This window comes from Argiope bruennichi, chromosome 8 (assembly GCF_947563725.1).
Source record: "Argiope bruennichi chromosome 8, qqArgBrue1.1, whole genome shotgun sequence".
In the NCBI taxonomy this organism is placed as follows: Eukaryota; Metazoa; Arthropoda; class Arachnida; order Araneae; family Araneidae; genus Argiope; species Argiope bruennichi.
The window spans coordinates 127,569,591-127,587,258 of NC_079158.1; the positions used below are offsets into that span (position 1 = coordinate 127,569,591).

Sequence of the window (17,668 nt, forward strand, 5' to 3'; positions counted from 1 at the left end):
TCCACATTAACTATGCGGGACCCGCCCCTAATTTACCCGCATTTTGCAATAATACATAATTATTTTTTGTGGAAGCGTATATGCGTGGCGTTTTAATATAATGCGCTTATATCATGCGGGTAAATAATGTTTGTCTGTCTTTTTACACTCAGATTGTCGAGCATGAGCATGTTGAAATAGGTTTCAGCTTAGTTTAGTTATATTAATGTACCGTTTTTGTAAAGCAACTCAAGGGTTATTTTGAGAGGGACCTCATCATTTTGAACCGCGGTCATATGACGAGGACGACACCTGAGCTGGCGCATCACCCTCTCCTAACTTCCACACCACACCAGTGGGAAGGAGTTTCGCCCCGAAGGAGTTAGAATGCACCAGATACGCTTACACGAGAGTTCTTCGATGGAATCGGGTCTCGAACCATTCAGGTTCCGAAACCTTACCACCAGGCTACGGCGGCTCGTGTTGAAAAAGGAGACATTAGTTTTACAACAAACTATTTTGAACCTTAATGTAAAAATCAGGAAAAAAATATAATTAAACTCTTAATGTTTTGTAAATATACTTCTAATTTTAACTTTCTCTCTCTCTTAATTTAGAGTTTTTCGTGTTGTCTCGTGTGTAATTCGAAGTTTACCTCAAATCATGTGGAGAAAAGGTTGATTGAACGCTTTGACTCGATTTCAAGATAAATGCAATTTTATTCGCTTCTTCATTCACATAACATTGCTAAGACTAAAAGATAACCGTCGAATTCTAAAAAGGTTCCTTTGTTTTAAAAGATATATTCATTTACGAATAAATTATGTTTGTTTCTATTGCTTGTATTCATTTCGCATTGTATTTGAATCTGGAAAGTTATTTGAAATTTATAAACAAGAACTTCCAAGTGCAAAATATCGAGCCGGAACTGACACTTCAATCGCAATCGCATAACTTACAGGATTATTATTATTATTATTATTATTTTGGTAATGAAATGTTAATCGTAACTTTCTTTTAATTAGGGGACAGTTTTCAATAATGATACGCTATATATATATCGATAGAAAATGCACTTTCATAATCTTTAAAATTATAGAAAAAGAGTTCATACCACATCCTATTTCCATTCGATTTATTCCTTTGTCCTTGGAAAAGAAATGAGATGGAGAATCTGACCTTGTTTAAATTCTCATTCCTTTTTTTTTTTTTTTAATTCTGGTTTCAATGTAGAAATGCAAAGTACTTTTTAGAAATTCGTGACTTACTAAATAGGAATGCCACATGCAATGGGGAAAACAAATCATTTTTCTAACTGGTTTTTCATATCTCTGATTTCCGATTTGAAATGTAAAAAACATAGTTTTAAAATGGATATATCATTAAAAGATTTTTGTTCAATGTTAAGCTGTCATAAACATATCATTATAAGCTTCACCTCTAGTTACATTGCTAATATTGATGTATGGCTTGATTATTACTTCCTTTTCAGTAAGGGTGCTTGAAACGTTGCGTGCTTTAAACGTTTTGATAATTTAATATTTAAACGTTAACTGATGTTGATGTTGACATTTCTATCAAAGACAGGACAGGTTCTTTTAGAAACAAATGTGTAGTGCAAAAATTTGTAATTCTTAGCTAGTAAAAGAAGAGAAACTAGCCTTTCTCATAAACCTGCACTATATAATTCGTTTACAGTTTAGCTTCGTGGTAGTGTGAAGGGATGTTCTTTTGTGATCGGACGATTGAATCCAAAATTTGATACAAATGTACACTTTTGGTGCCAAATTCTTAAATAAAATTTCATTGATCTCGCTTACTGTGTGTTTGATCACAAATAGACAGACAATGAACCTCTCGTTGCATTCGGTCAAAAATGTAATGCGCATCTATAATTTCGACGAAAAAGACCGTTTGCAACCATCTAGCTGAATGTGCGTTTTTATGTATACACAAATAAACAGTTAAGACAGTCAATCCCAATGGATCTGGATAAATATTGTTACAAATATGTAATGTTGCTTCTCAGCACAGTTAGTTCAACCACTGGAAAAACAGTTTTACGATCAACTCTATTGGATGCTGATCGGGTGCCGAGTCAGTAATCCGAAAACTTGGCGAAAATTTGGCAACTTGGCGACAAATTTGGAGACTTTGGTGATAAAATAGATAATACTGGAATCTTCTAGAATTTTAGTGATTGAGCCAATAGGGATTGCCTGATTGTTCCAGAACTTTCTTTGCCCGCCTCCGGGTACTTTGAAAGACTGGCAATCTCAAGCCGAAGTCAGAGTCGTGTATTGAGTCGTAATCGTGGAGAGAGTCAACGGCGAATAGTTGAATCAGTCCAGCGAAGAGCAAGTGTTGTGTGGAGCTCAAGCGATTGCTGAATTAACCTGTGTGCTGAGTTCTGGTGTTTAGTGTAGAAGCAGCATCGAGTCGTGTGAGGAGTAGCAAGTCGTGTAGTAGTGAGTCGGCAGTTGGATGCAGCTAAAGCAAGGAGACAGTGGAGAATTACAGGCGTTTGGAGAGACCGTAAAGTGAAGCCTCGAAGATTCCCTCCTCCTGCTGAATTCTGTCTGGCTGTTTTGTGTGCTGTGATTGTTATTACTACCTATTACTATTTATGGGCTACTTTTTGTTGTAGTATTTGCTGCGTATTGCCTGTGTTCGTCTCGGCTATATATTTGTTGTCTGCGTATTCTTGTCTTCGTGTTTAATAAAAGTCGTCGTTCGTTATTGAGTCCTGCTGATTTTTTTCACACCACACACCCACTACAAGCGAACCCGGTGAATTTACGTATTTAGTGGAATTGAAACTCCGTAATATTTAATAGTTATCCGGAACTTGTTGTCCCAAATGTTCCGTTTTTGAGTTATGTCGTTCACAAGCAGCAGACAGACTGTAGTCCATATTTTTTCCTAACTTGGAAATGTCTAAAATGTCTAAATGTAAATGATTCGTCAAAATTATCGGGACTTTTTATTTTACAAATATAATACTTTCGGCTTCATATGCGAAAACATTGTTTTAATAAAAATTAAAGCATTTGTTTCCTTATATTTGTAAAAACTAAAATATCCCAATAAAATGCATTTTCCTTTTTTTGTGTCTTATTAGGCTTTATAGAATTTCAAAGTTGATTCAACAAGGGTTGAAAAATCAGTTTACATCTGTTCTATTATTACCATTATACCTCCTTTCAACTATCACAAGATTCACGTCACTTTTGAAGCATATTGTATCTAAAATTTTAAAATGCCGGACGTAACAATTGCATTTGTATTTTATTTCAAAATTGGAGCACATGTTTTAAAATTGAAATTAAAAAAAAAAAAAAAAAAAAACCTGTGGAATTCGGAGAAAACAGATGTTAGGCTATCTTTCCCTGCTGAACTTATAAGGTAAATGGTAGAACGGGTTAGTTTAAATTGAATTATTATTATCCTATTAGATGAAATATTTCCTTTGCTGGAAGTTTTAAAATAGCGTCATTTTTATTATTATTATTTGAAATTATAAATAGAATAATATGCTAAAATAACCTTGGCATTTCATTAAAACATAGAACTGTATCATTCTATTTATGCCTAAAATAAGTCATTTTTTATATTTTGAACCAGGATTCGATTTGTCCTTGTCAAAGTGGTCTCTTGGACGACTTAACAAGGAGATTTTATGATATAATCATAGGGTGTAGTCTCCTCCAAACTTTCTCGTATGCTCTCTAATGAAGATGTTATCATTAGAGAGCATAGTACTATAATTACGAAATATTAACCTTTGATGTGAATATACCATTTTTACTGAATACATTGTGTCATCCTGGGCGAGATATTTGGCGATTCATCCCTGGCATGCGGTTAATAGTATCCGAAAACCGAATGTGTGTTTTAGAGGCGTTTTTCCCAATCGATTGAATCAAAAATTTGACACAGAACTACAGTTGTAGTGACAAAATCCGGTACCAAATTTAATGGATTTAAGTCATTGCATCTTTCATTGATCAAGTTTATTTATTTTTGAAAGTACAGACCGACAGACGCTCAATCCCTTGTTGGATATGGATCAATGATAAGTGTTTACTTTAAAGATGTTAATTCTGTCTATCGAATTTTATCTGTCTTGCTCTCTTCGTTATGTTGTTATCGTGTTAACATGTATTCGAACAGCCGGACAGACGAACTCCCTCTGAACAGAGTTTACTCAAAATTTGACAGAAATCTACAAATTTGGTATAAAGACCGTATACCAAATTTGACGCAGAATTACGATTGCAGCTCGAAAAAAAATCACATCCCAAATTTTATATACAGTGGCACAAAAAATTGAGTGTACACCTTACGTTTACTTGATCAATGCGACTTTCAATATAAATAACACATTAACGGTAAGTGCAAACTTGTTTTTATTTTTACACATAACAAATGGTTTAATTTAGAGTAAAAATAAAGAAAAATCAACGAAAAATTTCTAAATTGAAAATTTTCAGAAGCATTTTAAATAAACATACGCAGAATTTTGCCTCAAAAAATTGAGAATACACCAATGAAATTTTTGCAATATCATGCATAGAAACAAAGTATCACTATTAAATTGTATGTCTTTTGGCTCTTATAATGGTCCCTAAACGTCATGGCACCGGTTCGACCCATTTTTGGTGGTATCTGAAGATATTTTACCCCATTCTTCTTGCACCACTTGTTTTAAATGGGTTTTGTTTCTAATTTTGTATTTTTGAACCCCTTTTTCGAGTATCCCCCACGAATATTCAATGGCATTGGTGTCAGGGTACTGTGGTGGTGTGTGTAACTGTTGTTTACAATGAAAAAGACACCATATTTTGAAGTTACGTGCATTCTGTTTGGGGTCGTTGTCCTGCTGGGAAATGGAATTTCCATCTAAACCCAAATTTTTAACACTTTCCTTTAGATTGCTGCTACCATATGATTCATCCAACTTGTTGCAGAAACTTTTCAAATCATAGGCAGAAGTGTAAGTGCTGAAACTCTGCTAAATGCCATTAAACAAGCTGGATATAAAAGTAGAATTGTTAGAGAGAAACCGTTCACCAGCTTGCAAATTCAGAAAAAGCATTTGAAGTTTGCAAAAACTCATCAATTGAAGACCAATAACCTTTGGAAGAAATCTATATTTAGTAATGAAAGAAACCTTAACATTTTTGGCAGTGACAACCATCTTACTGTATGGAGAAAGCCTAATACTGCTTTGTATCCAAAAAATTTACATCCTACAGTTAAACATGATGGTGACTCCGTGATGATTTGAGGTTACATGGCTTCATCCGGGGTAGGAAATTTAATTTTTATAGATGGCATTATAAATGATATGGTTTACTTGGATATACTTCGCAGCAATCTAAAAGAAAGTGCTAAAAATTTGGGTTTAGATTGAAATTTCATTTTCCAGTAAGACAACGACCCCAAACAGAATACACGTAACTTCAAAATATGGTGTCTTTTTCATTGTAAATAGCAGTTACACACACCACCACAGTACCCCGACATCAATGCCATTGAATATTCGTGGGCCATACCCGAAAAAGGGGTTCAAAAACACAAAATTAGAAACAAAACCCATTTAAAACAAGTGGTGCAAGAAGAATGGGGTAAAATATCTTCAGATGCCACCAAAAATGGGTCGAACCGGTGCCATGACGTTTAGGGACCATTATAAGAGCTAAAAGACATGCAATTTAATAGTGACATTTCATTTCTATGCGCTTTCTCAATTTTTTGAGTCAGTGTATTTAATTGACTGCATTTTTGAGTTATTGCATTTACACGCTTCTGAAAGTAAAGGCTGAAAGACTCTTAGTTGAATGGGTCAAAATGTGAATGTTCTGTACATTATAAATATTAAACCTATGTACCGAATAGGATACATAGATACGGACATATAGATTTCCTCTGATTAGTATTTTATATAAAATTTGTCAGAAGTCTACAAATTTGGTATAAAGATCGTATACCAAGTTTCATCCGTCTAGCTCGAAACGCTTTTGTGTTATCTTTAACACAGATAGATAGACATTTTCCAAAAATGTGTTTTTCGGACTCGGGAGGTCTAAAATGTAAAGGCTCGTCAAAATCTAGAATTCGATTTTTTTGACGATTTTTATACTTTTTCTGCACTATGTGTACGAGAACGTAAAAACAAAGATCTGAGGCCCGTTCATAAGCTCTTTTATCATTTGATAGGAACACGAGATATTTAGAACTCATTCCTTTTTAACTGATAAAGATATTAACACATTCGCGCTGCATTCATTTTTTATATATTATTGACAAGATGTGTTAACTCATTTTATGACGGTCTAGTGACGAAGGATTTTTAAAAAAATTAGAAAAATATCTATAAGTAGAGAGATATATAAGAAAAATGAAAAAAGTAAAAGAATAGGTTACTTCCTTTCGGTACATATAGGCAGGAGCCCAGTCCAAAGCACTAGAATTCCCTCCACCTGTTGATGTATCAGTTACACATCTTAAATCATCATCAGAATCACTGTAAAAAAACGTTTAAAACGTTTTTTACGTCTTTGTAAAAAACTATCACTATTATTATCTTCTAAATTATTATTACGCTTGACGACACTTAATGCAAAATAAATTAGTTTGCAATTATATAGAAGGATAATAGCATATAAAACACACACACAACGTGAATGACGCTTGCACACAAAGTATCGGTGCGCAGCACGAGTCTGACTCGTAACGACGCATTTCTGCTTCAATAATGCATCGCGAGTGTAGCTCGCTATTCTGCGTGAATGGGTTAAAGAAAAAATTTTAAATTTTAATTCAAATTTAAGATCGGAAAGAAAATGGAAAAAGTACTCTGAAGTTAGCAATTCAACAATTAAATTTGAAATTTTTGTAATTCACAGTAAAACGAGTGGTATTTCCATTAAGATTTCTAAAATTATCCCGCTGTCGAAAACGAGTGCCCGCGATTCCATCAAATTCGACATGTGCCAAGATCCCTATCAAACCGTTGCTCCAGCAAAAACAGTGAACGCTTTTAATGTGGAAAGAAAACATTGGAAAGAAGAAAGTCCCAGAAAGCTAACGGGACTTTTTATTTTTTTCGCGAGCTCCACCGTCGGAGTTCTTCTCTCTGAGGGTGATCAAGACATTATGCCATTGACACGTCACACCGTTGGCGAGACACGGCAGACAGAAAGTTTTTAAAATTCTGTATGCCCCTTTGAAGCCGTGATATCATAAGCATTGAATGATGTTCACCGTCAGATACTCTTACACGAGTTACAGAGGTACTCGATCCTCTTGGCCGCCGAAAAGGGTGAGCGAACTGCATTTTATAAATTGTATTATTTGATGCTAGTCGCCTCACGCGACCGGCTGTTTCGTCCCGTGTAGGATTATATTTAATTTCAGAATCATTCATATATTTGTTATATTTAATTGAAAAATCGCTTAGATATCTCAAATCCATGATTCCACTAAACTGAGAGACATTAAAAGCCATTTATTTTAATTATCTGAGTTTTTTTGTCGCGTACATGCACCTTTCTAATGGAGAAAGTCCCATTATATCAGAGTGCTATGGAAAAAATTAAATATCCGGTTCTTTCTTTCTTTTTTCTTCTTTCAAATTTGCGGATACTGTAACTTCACTTTTTTATTTGTCTCGTAAACTGCATATGCATGAAAGAGAATCCTTTTTCTTTAGTTTTAAATAATGAAAGAAAATCACGTGATTAAATGATATCGATGAATATGATTTATAAAATAATGCACAGGATTTGAATTTCAGGGCAGCAATGTCATTTAATGTCGTAAATTAGGCAAACAAAAATATTTTTTAAAAAAATTCCAAAATTCAGCAAAAATTTTCATGACTATTAAATTTGTATCATTAAAAAGACAATTTTTTTACATTTTGAAATATTTAAGATTCATTTTTGTTCAATTATATTTGGGGGAAGTTATCGAGGAGAAACCCTAAAATTCAGCGTAATTTTTAATTAATTTAAATCGTCATTAAAATTTCGAAAAAAATCGCTCCGAGATGCACATATATGCTAAGAGTGACCAAGAGGATTTTTAAGTGTTTTAATTAAAGTTTACAGCTCATTTTAAAGATTGCTTAATTTAATGAATATGACTTATTGAGTTAGAATGATCTATGGATAAAAAGGTGGTGAAACCTAGATAAAAAAAAAAAAACCAGTTGAAAATGTGTAATTCATTTTAAAAAACGCTTATTGGTGACGAAATTTTGAACTAATTTTTTTATTCACTCATACAAATTCCCATTCCTTTATTATGCCTTGTATAAAATTCCATAGCTTTCTGAACAATAGCTTCGACTGTGGGCAACTTTAAAATAATAACGTTAAATTATTTTAAACGTTTAATTATGGAAGGCATGTTTTTATAGATCGTTTGACCCAGAGTTACCAAATTTGACACATATATACAGGTCTTCCATAATTAAAAGTTAAATATTTTTAACGTTTAATTACGGACGTCCTTTATATATGTGTCAAATTTGGCATCTCTAAGTCAAACTATCTGGTCTATAGAGCGGCAGTACACACACACACACACACACACACACATTTACATTTTTACTATTAACAGGAATAATTTCTGCGCTTAGAACTTTTTGCGAAATTTAGTATTATTTCTTCTTATTCAGTTTAGTTTACAGAACTTCTAATCAATCTATTAGCTGTTTCAAAATACCAATCACTCTTTTTACTGATTAATGGGAAGTTCGGAGAATAAAAATGTTTAATTTATGTTCAGTTCAATGTCTTGGTTTGTTTTTTTTCCTTCATGCTCTAATTGCAGGGCATAGTAAAACTAATTTTATCAAATACACACAGTATTCTCAAACATTCATGATTCAATTGCTTATGCTAAAAACAAAGTTTGCGTAAGGAATTTAGTTATTTAAATTCTAGAAATTTCTTCTAGATAAATTATATATCTCGAGATGTTGAAATGACAGAGAAAAAAATTTAAATATTTCCATTTTTTTTGTTTTAATTTTTAAGAATTTGAAGAATGATTTGAAAATAAATACATACATTTCTTTTAAATGCAATTCATTAATTCCTCTGTTCCGTGCTTCCTGACAATGACGTCCAAGACTTTTGCTCTGCTTGCCCAATCTGGCAACACTACTGTGTGAATTAAAGGAGAGCTTCTAATCTTAAATAAGAGCATTATATTAAAATAAAATAAAGTTGTGACAGTGTCTTTAATTTGTTTAACTCTTTCAAGTGCAGAACATTTAACTGCATATATATATTTGAAGCACGAAGTGAAAAGGGATACAATTATAAATTACAAAATAAATGACGCAAATATTCACATATTTGAAGGAATTAATGTATCTTCGATGGTATAAAGCATCCTCGAAATGTCGAGGCAATTATGAAATAATAGGCATTAAAATCGAAATAATGGATTTTCATACAAAGTTGAAACTTGGATGAGTTTCTTTGTCCAAATATTTTTCTAAAACCAATGATTCTAGGATTTTTGTGATCAAGTCTGCTGGATACGTGAGAAACAATATGATAGCCATTTGCAGCCGTAACTTTTCCCCCCTTTAATTCAGAGAGTGCCTAAGTGACATTTGTTTATCGTAAAGGTGCGTAGATATTATAAATAGAATTCCCGTTACACAAAAGGTTTGGAGAACACGTTTGAAGATAATCAATTTTCAGAAGAAACCACATGCGGTTTTAGTTCCAGAGAACTTTACTTCATCATGTGGGCAAGTCTTTTGAAGACAAATACATCTTGATGACAGGTTGCATTATTAAATAAGAATCACAAATTGTGAGATACCAATCAATATCTAATGAATCCAAAATTCACACGCATAATCAGTAGCTTATTAATATTATTGTGTAATAATATTTACGGACTCAATAAGAATTGCTGACTTAAGCATTAAATATGTCAACTAAATAAATGGCTTAGGAATCTCAAGAGCTTGTTTGTTATTTTGAAATTAAAAGAATAGTTTGATTATCTTATCTATAATTTAAAAATAAACCTTTTAAATAGTTGCGTCGTAGAGGAATAACCCTTCTCTTTTGTGCCAAATACATCCTTATAATCAAATTCTTTCTAAGTTTAATATTTAAATTCAATGCTTTTTAACGTCCGTTTAAACTGCTAGACAACGGATAATAGGGTAACCATAAACAGCTTCATCGACCCGCCCATAGGCACACGGAAATGTTGAATGAACAACAGCATAGGCAGAAACTATGGTAGAGTCCTAAGTCTATCGCGGTACCCGGGCACATCCCTTCTTGTAGGAGACAAGGTCAGTCATTGATACTGCTATCCGATCCCACACTATTTCTATACCTATTACGGTAATGAAAACCAACCAACATATTAAAAACTTCTCATCCCCATGCCTGTGGAATTCCCCGAGCAGATAAATAATATGGCGAGCAGGACGATTCTAAAACCAAAGCTAAACTTACAAACTGCCAATAATAGAAAAAGAAAATCATTTTTTTTTTCGACGAAACGTGGAATTGCAATCTCTACAAAGGCTATTTGCCATTAATTTAAATCTGGAAAAACCGTATATACGAGATAAAGTGCACCAGACGTATTTAATGGAATAGATATTTACAGTAACATAATAGTATTGTTGCAGAAGTAACGTCATTACAAATTTTTTGAAATACGTCAGATGCAAGAATTTAGTAACAACAACAAACCTTTGGAGTGCTTAAAGTCAGTAGTGAAAGGACAACAAACGAAGAGCTAAACTCTTACTTTGTGACTATTGATGCAAAGATGCTGCTGTAAATTTATCTGTGTTATTATGCATTAATCCATGGTTTGAGTGACATTTTGCGTTTGCGACCCTATGTTCTATTGTGAAGACGGCTTGTTTCTTTAGTTCTGCCTGTTGAAAGTTTGTTCCAAGTTTTTAGAATGACCATATGTTACTGACAGGGGATTCCATTGATCGTTGTTTTCACTACTATACTAATTGTCTAAAAGAGTTAGATTAGTCAATGAGATAAATGCCTTACTTTGAAATTAGTGTGGGACTTCCTAACCTTGGTCAGATTGCAAAGACAATATCTTAGAAAGCAATTCCTCTCCAAACTTGCTGTTCACAACAGCAAGAGAAACTTTGACATTGATGACTGATTAAACATTAAGCAGCCAGATTTATATTTTGAACTTTTATTGAAATCGCACATCGAATCTGCGTCTATCAGATTCAGATCTGAGATCATATGTCAAGGTAACCAAGGACCTCAATGAATATAGTAGATGAATCCTTTTGGTTCTTTTCTTTCTTTCTCTTTTTTTCCTTTAAACTTTAAAATTTTCCCCCGATTCTTGAAAAGGTCTTGAATTTTCTAATTTTCTTGAAGAGGGAAGTTATCATTTCTTTTTGGATTTTCTCATGGTCGATTAATTTCAAATTCATATTAAGGAGGCTTATCAAATTTTTTTAATGAAATAGGCTTTGAAATCCCGTTTTCATGTGCATTAAGTAGCTTCGAAATTTTATCCGATTGTTTACTTTTAAAAAGAGTTTCTTAAAATGACGAGGGGGCTATTTTTCACTACGAATGGATACATTTTATAATTATTGCCTAGTAACAACTGAAGTATAAAATGTAAAAAATTTTCCCTTCTTCAAAAGCATTGTATACGGAAGTAAATTCGCATGGAAAATTAGATAATAATGATTCCATCACGGAAATGATTTCTGATACAACAGATGTAACGATGCTGAACTTTGCCTCTTCTGCCAACACATAATAGTACCGTACCAATCCAAAAATTTTCGAAGGCCAAAAATAATTTTAGATTAGTATTTCCTTGAATAACAATCTATCAGTTTCTGACATTCTAGCAAAGCCTCTACTGTTAATCTTTAACAATTTAAATACCAGCTTCCTTCTAATAATTTGGGGAGTATTTTTCTTTTTATTTTTTTCACTAATGGGGATGCATGCCAAATTAACCTGTCAAAGATTTAGAGGGATTTTTTTATATTTCTTCGAATCTATTTAAAATGCGCTTGAAGTTTTTATTCACATGAAACGCTCATTTGGCGCTGTCCACGATCTTGCTGTTCAGCAACGATTTGTTAGGATTGTCAAAGAAGTAGAGGATACTTCATAGATTTGGGCAATTCGGAAGTCAAGAAGCACGTTCACAACTGCTTTTCATAACGGATGAGAACTTTTTCAATTCTTAGTAACATATCTTGAGGATCTTGACTGAATTGAAGAACGATACCTTGATTGGGATTGCTTGCTGGATAATAATGAAACTTCGTACTGGTGATGCAAATATGACTGTCAAAGTGAGTTTGTTTTTCATGTCTTTTAGCCAAATATGGTTGTGATGTACCTTAAAATTTTCTGTTTCATTCAAAGGCTTGCGTATACATAGATGTTTATAATTTCGGCAAACTACTGCACTTAAATTAAAAATTTAAATTGCAAATTATTGCAAATCATAATGACAAATTATAATTAGAGTCATTTCTTATTCTTTATACTAAGCGTTAAAGGCTAGTTTGGAATGAATTAGATCATCATTTCCGGGGCTATTTTATTGATGATAATCTTTGAGATCGGAGGACAATCAGTACATACAAAAGTATTTTTGGCACTATTCTGCACTACATGTGAATCTCGTGCTTTAAATATGCTGATGTACAAACTTCTATACTTTGGAGTGTCACTAAAGTGAGGACAGAAGAGTTCTGACTCAAGTAAATCTTTGTTATTTAACCACTGTTGCGGATTGTGCCGCCTCATGTTTACTTCCTGTTTGTCAACAGCCACCCCCAAGAACGGGACTTTCGTCGCAGACATGGACCCCATCGGTAATGGAATTTGGAAGGAGTGCCATGAGTGTTAAGCTTTGTAAATAATTTAGTTACTGTCTATATACCCTTGTTATCGTTAATAAGTGTCTAAAAAGGCAGCGATTTCGGATTTCATTAAGCAACACAGATGCAATAACCACAGTTCAAAATGACGAGGCCCCGTAAAACTTCAAGAAATGGCTGATAGTCCAACAAATACGTTGCCATTCCCAGCTAAATGTCAGCTGTTAAGGAAATACCAAAACTATGAATGAAAATAAGAGCAACCGGCGTACTGCGAAAGGCCACACTCAGACACGCAGCCCGTGAAAGTGATCACAATCTGATAGATATTACTTCCTTTTTTCGTTCTTGTCTTTTGATATGCTAATGAAGTGGGGCTAGATTCGACGATCTTATTTCCGTTCTTATTAAGATTTGTTCCGATTCAGTTCTTCAGGAAGCAGTGAGATTTCATTAGGATAATATAAACTCTTTATTTCCAAACAGTCATTCCCACCAAAAAATTCACTTTTTATTTACATTGAGATTAGCTGCATTAAACATGCAATGGTTTCTTTAAAAATTAAAAATATATCATTTCAAATCAATTTTTTTACTTAATTATTTTATTCAAAAAAAATTGACTCAGCATTTTACAAAGTTAAATAAAGTATTCTAAAAGTCAAAATGTTATAGAAAACTTATACTGAAAGTTAAATATTATAGCATAAATAGTCTCTAATCTTTTTTCTTGTCTTACATATAGGTAACAATTTCGAATCTAATTGGGATTCATAACTATTTTCTAAACTTTTAAGGGCAGGCATATATTTTCTATTTCAAAAAGTGTTTAAATGATATTAAAAAAAACACCTTTATTTTATGCTATTTGAGTCAATACGTGTACCTCTGAAGAAAGTTCGTAATTTTAGTATATTGACATTTTAAATAAAAAATGACACTTTTTTGTGGCCTAAACTGACTGAGTAATGAAATTTCGAATTTCTTTATTTTAGGATAATAAACGTTCACTTTGAAGAAACACCCTGCATTGACTAATGAATCTACTTCGAGGCATTCTAATTGTCTTAAATCGTTTCAAGTACTGATATTTAAGGCTTCATCATACTATCAAATTTTGTTGCAGAAGAGTGATATCTTTATCTTTTTTTATTTGTTTCTTTGTGCAAAGCGATAGTATATTAAGAATATTTTACTAAATATCATTCATCACACCGGGATTTTGTATAAAAATTTATACTTCTTAACATTTCCATCAGTTCCTTTAGTGATTCAAACTTCAGCTCAAACAAAATTCTTTAGTTTTTTTCAAATATTCTTCCCATTATTTTATAAACTACTTTCGAGACCACAATTAGAGAGATTACCTTGCATGAATGGTTGAATTATTATAAACTAGCAAAAATAGTTCAGATTACAATTCTATTGCGCTTTGCTCTTTGCGTAAAACGATAGAATCGTGTTATATATGTCTGTTATCTGTATTGTATTCTGTTGTATTCTCTTACTGAAGGTTATTTATTGCCTCATTAACTGAGTGGTAAATTAAAGAGGCTGTAATGTTGTTCGAATTTCAGTTAAACTACGTTATAAATAAATTCATTGTGACTTACCGAAAAATAAGATTTTCAATAAGAACAGACCACTCAATATGACTTTAGACAACAATGAATCGAGCTTTTACAACACTCATTAATCTTTGCTTCGCAAAACGTTTTTCGTCTGGTGTTTTGGATAGCCTCATTTGATAAGAAAACGAGTAAGACATGTTTTTCAAAAAAACATTTTATATTGTTTGGTGCATCTTGTCAACCATGTAAGTAAAAAGATTTAAATATCTTCATATTCATAAGCTATGTTTTATAATTTTTAGTTGTGTTAATTATTTTTATATATTTTTTATATATTTATTTACTCATATACGAAGTATAAAAAAAGTATTGCACCTGTCAAAAAAATTCGAATTCTAATTTTTAACGAATCTCCAGGGTTTAGACTTCCTTCAGTGCATAAAACACGTTTTTAGAAAATATCTGTTTATTTGTGATAAAGATAACTCAAAAATGCTTTGAACTAAACGGATGTAATTTGGTACACGGTCTTTAAATCAAATTTATTCACTTCTGGTAAATTTTGAGTAAAATCCTATTCAGAGGAAGTCTGTCCTGCTGCTATTCGAAATAAAGATAAAGCGATAACTACAAAACGAAGAGATCTAGATGGATAAAATTCGATACACAGATTTAATACTATTTACAGCGTACAGACTTTCAAATTTTGACCAATCCAACCAAGAGTAGACTTCTTTCAGCCTTTACTTTCTGAAACGTGTGATTAAGATAAATAAAAAACATAGTGAATTAAATATATGAAATTTGGTATGTGATTCATATATGAAATGTGTGAATTTGGTGCGTCAAATTTTGATTGAATTCGGTTGGTAAAAAACTCATCTAAAACACAAATTCCCCTTTATTAGACAATATGCAAGAAAGTTTTGGGTGGACAACTACTGCAGGTTTTATTATTCGTAAATAAGCAATAGAAATAAAAATTTGCAAATAAATTGCTATTTTAAATATTTTTGCATATAAGTTAAGTAATCCAGTAACAGCGAAAGCATCATTTCGATGTTCAATTAACATGAAAATTTCATAAAAATGCCGAATTCAGGCGAAACGCTCTAATTAATATTTAATGAAAGGCCAATTTGTTGCTATTTATTGCATGAATAGCTAATAGATTAGTTTTGTTGCATTCCTTTCGTTTGTTTAGTGGAACAATTATCGTTCCACGCTAATAATCACATAAAACTTAAGTTGGCACGATTGATGGCATAGAATAATGTGATCGCTGTCTCTTAAGAAGAAAAAATAAGCATTTAGAAATATTAATACAGTAGAGCGATATACAAAAAGGGAAGTGAAACATTGATTTGCTGCATTATTTGCTGAATATATATATATTACCGTGAAAGAACGAAATTAGAGAATGTCAGTATTCTATGGTAAATTTCGCTACTGTCGTTCGGTGAATGTTGAAGTACAAATATGTGAAAGTTGACATTTGCCAAATTTTGATCTTTCACGGTAACATATACTTTAACACGGTTCGGTGTGTATATATATATATATATATATATATATATTAACTTTATTCTAAAATAGTCTCTTATTTCTTGATCCAGATCAACTTTTTATTTCATTATTTTTAACACGCTCTGTAGAAAACTGACGACTTAGCATTTTCTTATATTTTAAGTGAAGGGATAAGGAAAGGGGCATATTTATAAGTAAAAAAATGGGAAGGGGAAGTGGAAAAGTAGAATCACCCTTTTAAATTAGTAACAGGTCTCATTTCCGAGAACAAATGCTCTGTCCATTTACCGGTTGCTAGATGACAATCTGATTGACATTAACAACGGAACATTAATAGTTGTCGGAAAAATTAAAAATCGCCCGTATCTTTTTCGAAGGAGGAGTATAACTCGCGTGTTGAAGGGTGTTCGAGATAAGAACAGCAGGTGTAGTCGCCACGAACCAGTTTCACACACACACACGGCGACTTACTCATCTGCTCTGTGAGGAGGAAAAATGATTTAAAAAAAGCAAGAACGCGCGAAGGCCGTGCTGTGTGTTCCACAAACTCGGAGCGGTCTATCCATTGCGGGGTCCGCAAGCCGAGAAGTGAAAGAGGAAGTTGTGTTGAGTTACGTCACGATTGTATCTGTTTTCTTCATTTAAAAATCGTTTGCTTTGATTTATACTTTTGAAACAACTAAAGCCGGCCCTACCGCTTCTTGGTCGTCACTTTGTGTTGCAAATGGAAGATTGTATGTGTGGATAGCGATTGTGAAAAGATGCCGGTTCAATATGTGACGACATTTTCCAGCACGAGGAAGAGTGTCACGACCATCAGACGGGTAAGCTCCTTTTCTCTACGCCGTGGGTGTTTTTGTTTCTGTTTTGGGGACGGTAGGGTTACACGAGTGCCAAGAGATTTGATGGCAATCCCAAAGATGAGTCTCTCTTATTGCGATACCCACCATAGATGACAGAAAACGTTTGGGAAGTATTTAACACCAAATATTTTGGACAGTGCTAAGAGAATAATTTTAAAAGGCGTAGTGAATTTTTTCTGTTTTAGTATGATGAGTTGTATAACACAGTGGATGAGTAACCCTTTTTTATAAAATTAATATTCGTTGTTTATTAGTGGAATAAACAGATTAAAGAACGAACAAGCATCAACAAATCAAAAGAGAATAGCATACACAAAAAAGCTCGAAAATCACTTAGTATGCCATTGATATAAGACGAGAATATCGAGTGAGAATTTAGTCCCGAAGAAACAATAAATAAGAAAGACAGGAGTTTTTCGTTATTATTTTACCAAGAAAAAAAAACGTGCTTCTTTTTTTTTTTAAATCCATTCTCTCATTTGAATGGCTGTGTCAGTTACAATGTATTTTTTTCTGAGAACAACAAAATTTCCTATGAAAAACGTAAAAAGAACGTTTCTGGTGATATTCCCGAATCATTTAAATATTATACTGGTTCTTTTTCGTAGTTTCTGTTGTTAGATATGAAATTATGAATATGAATTAAAAAAAATATTGAGATTGTATCTGCTTACATAAAATTTTGAAGAAGCCAGGAGTTTATTATGCAGATAGTAGTAATATACAACAAAAAAATATGCGTTTGCTTATCATAATATTAAATTCTCGCAAATTTCATGCCTCTACTATTCTCTTGTTTGAAGCTCTTGTAACAGACAAAACTAAAAGGC

General features: G+C 32.9%; 1 protein-coding gene across 5 annotated transcripts in view; it reads left to right on the plus strand.

The window, feature by feature from the left end:
* Nucleotides 1-17,668, plus strand: part of LOC129981001 (calpain-A-like) — a 145,750-nt gene that overhangs the window by 54,060 nt on the left and 74,022 nt on the right. The window contains exon 1 of one of the 5 annotated variants that reach the window (XM_056091579.1): nucleotides 7,197-7,306. The exons of 3 other annotated variants lie outside the window; for them this stretch is intronic. In XM_056091579.1, coding sequence (XP_055947554.1) covers nucleotides 7,238-7,306 — 69 coding nt within the window. In that variant the 5' untranslated portion in view covers nucleotides 7,197-7,237. Of the gene's footprint in view, nucleotides 1-7,196; nucleotides 7,307-16,464; nucleotides 16,800-17,668 lie in introns of those variants that run through there. One more of the 5 variants, XM_056091580.1, reaches the window with a different exon arrangement.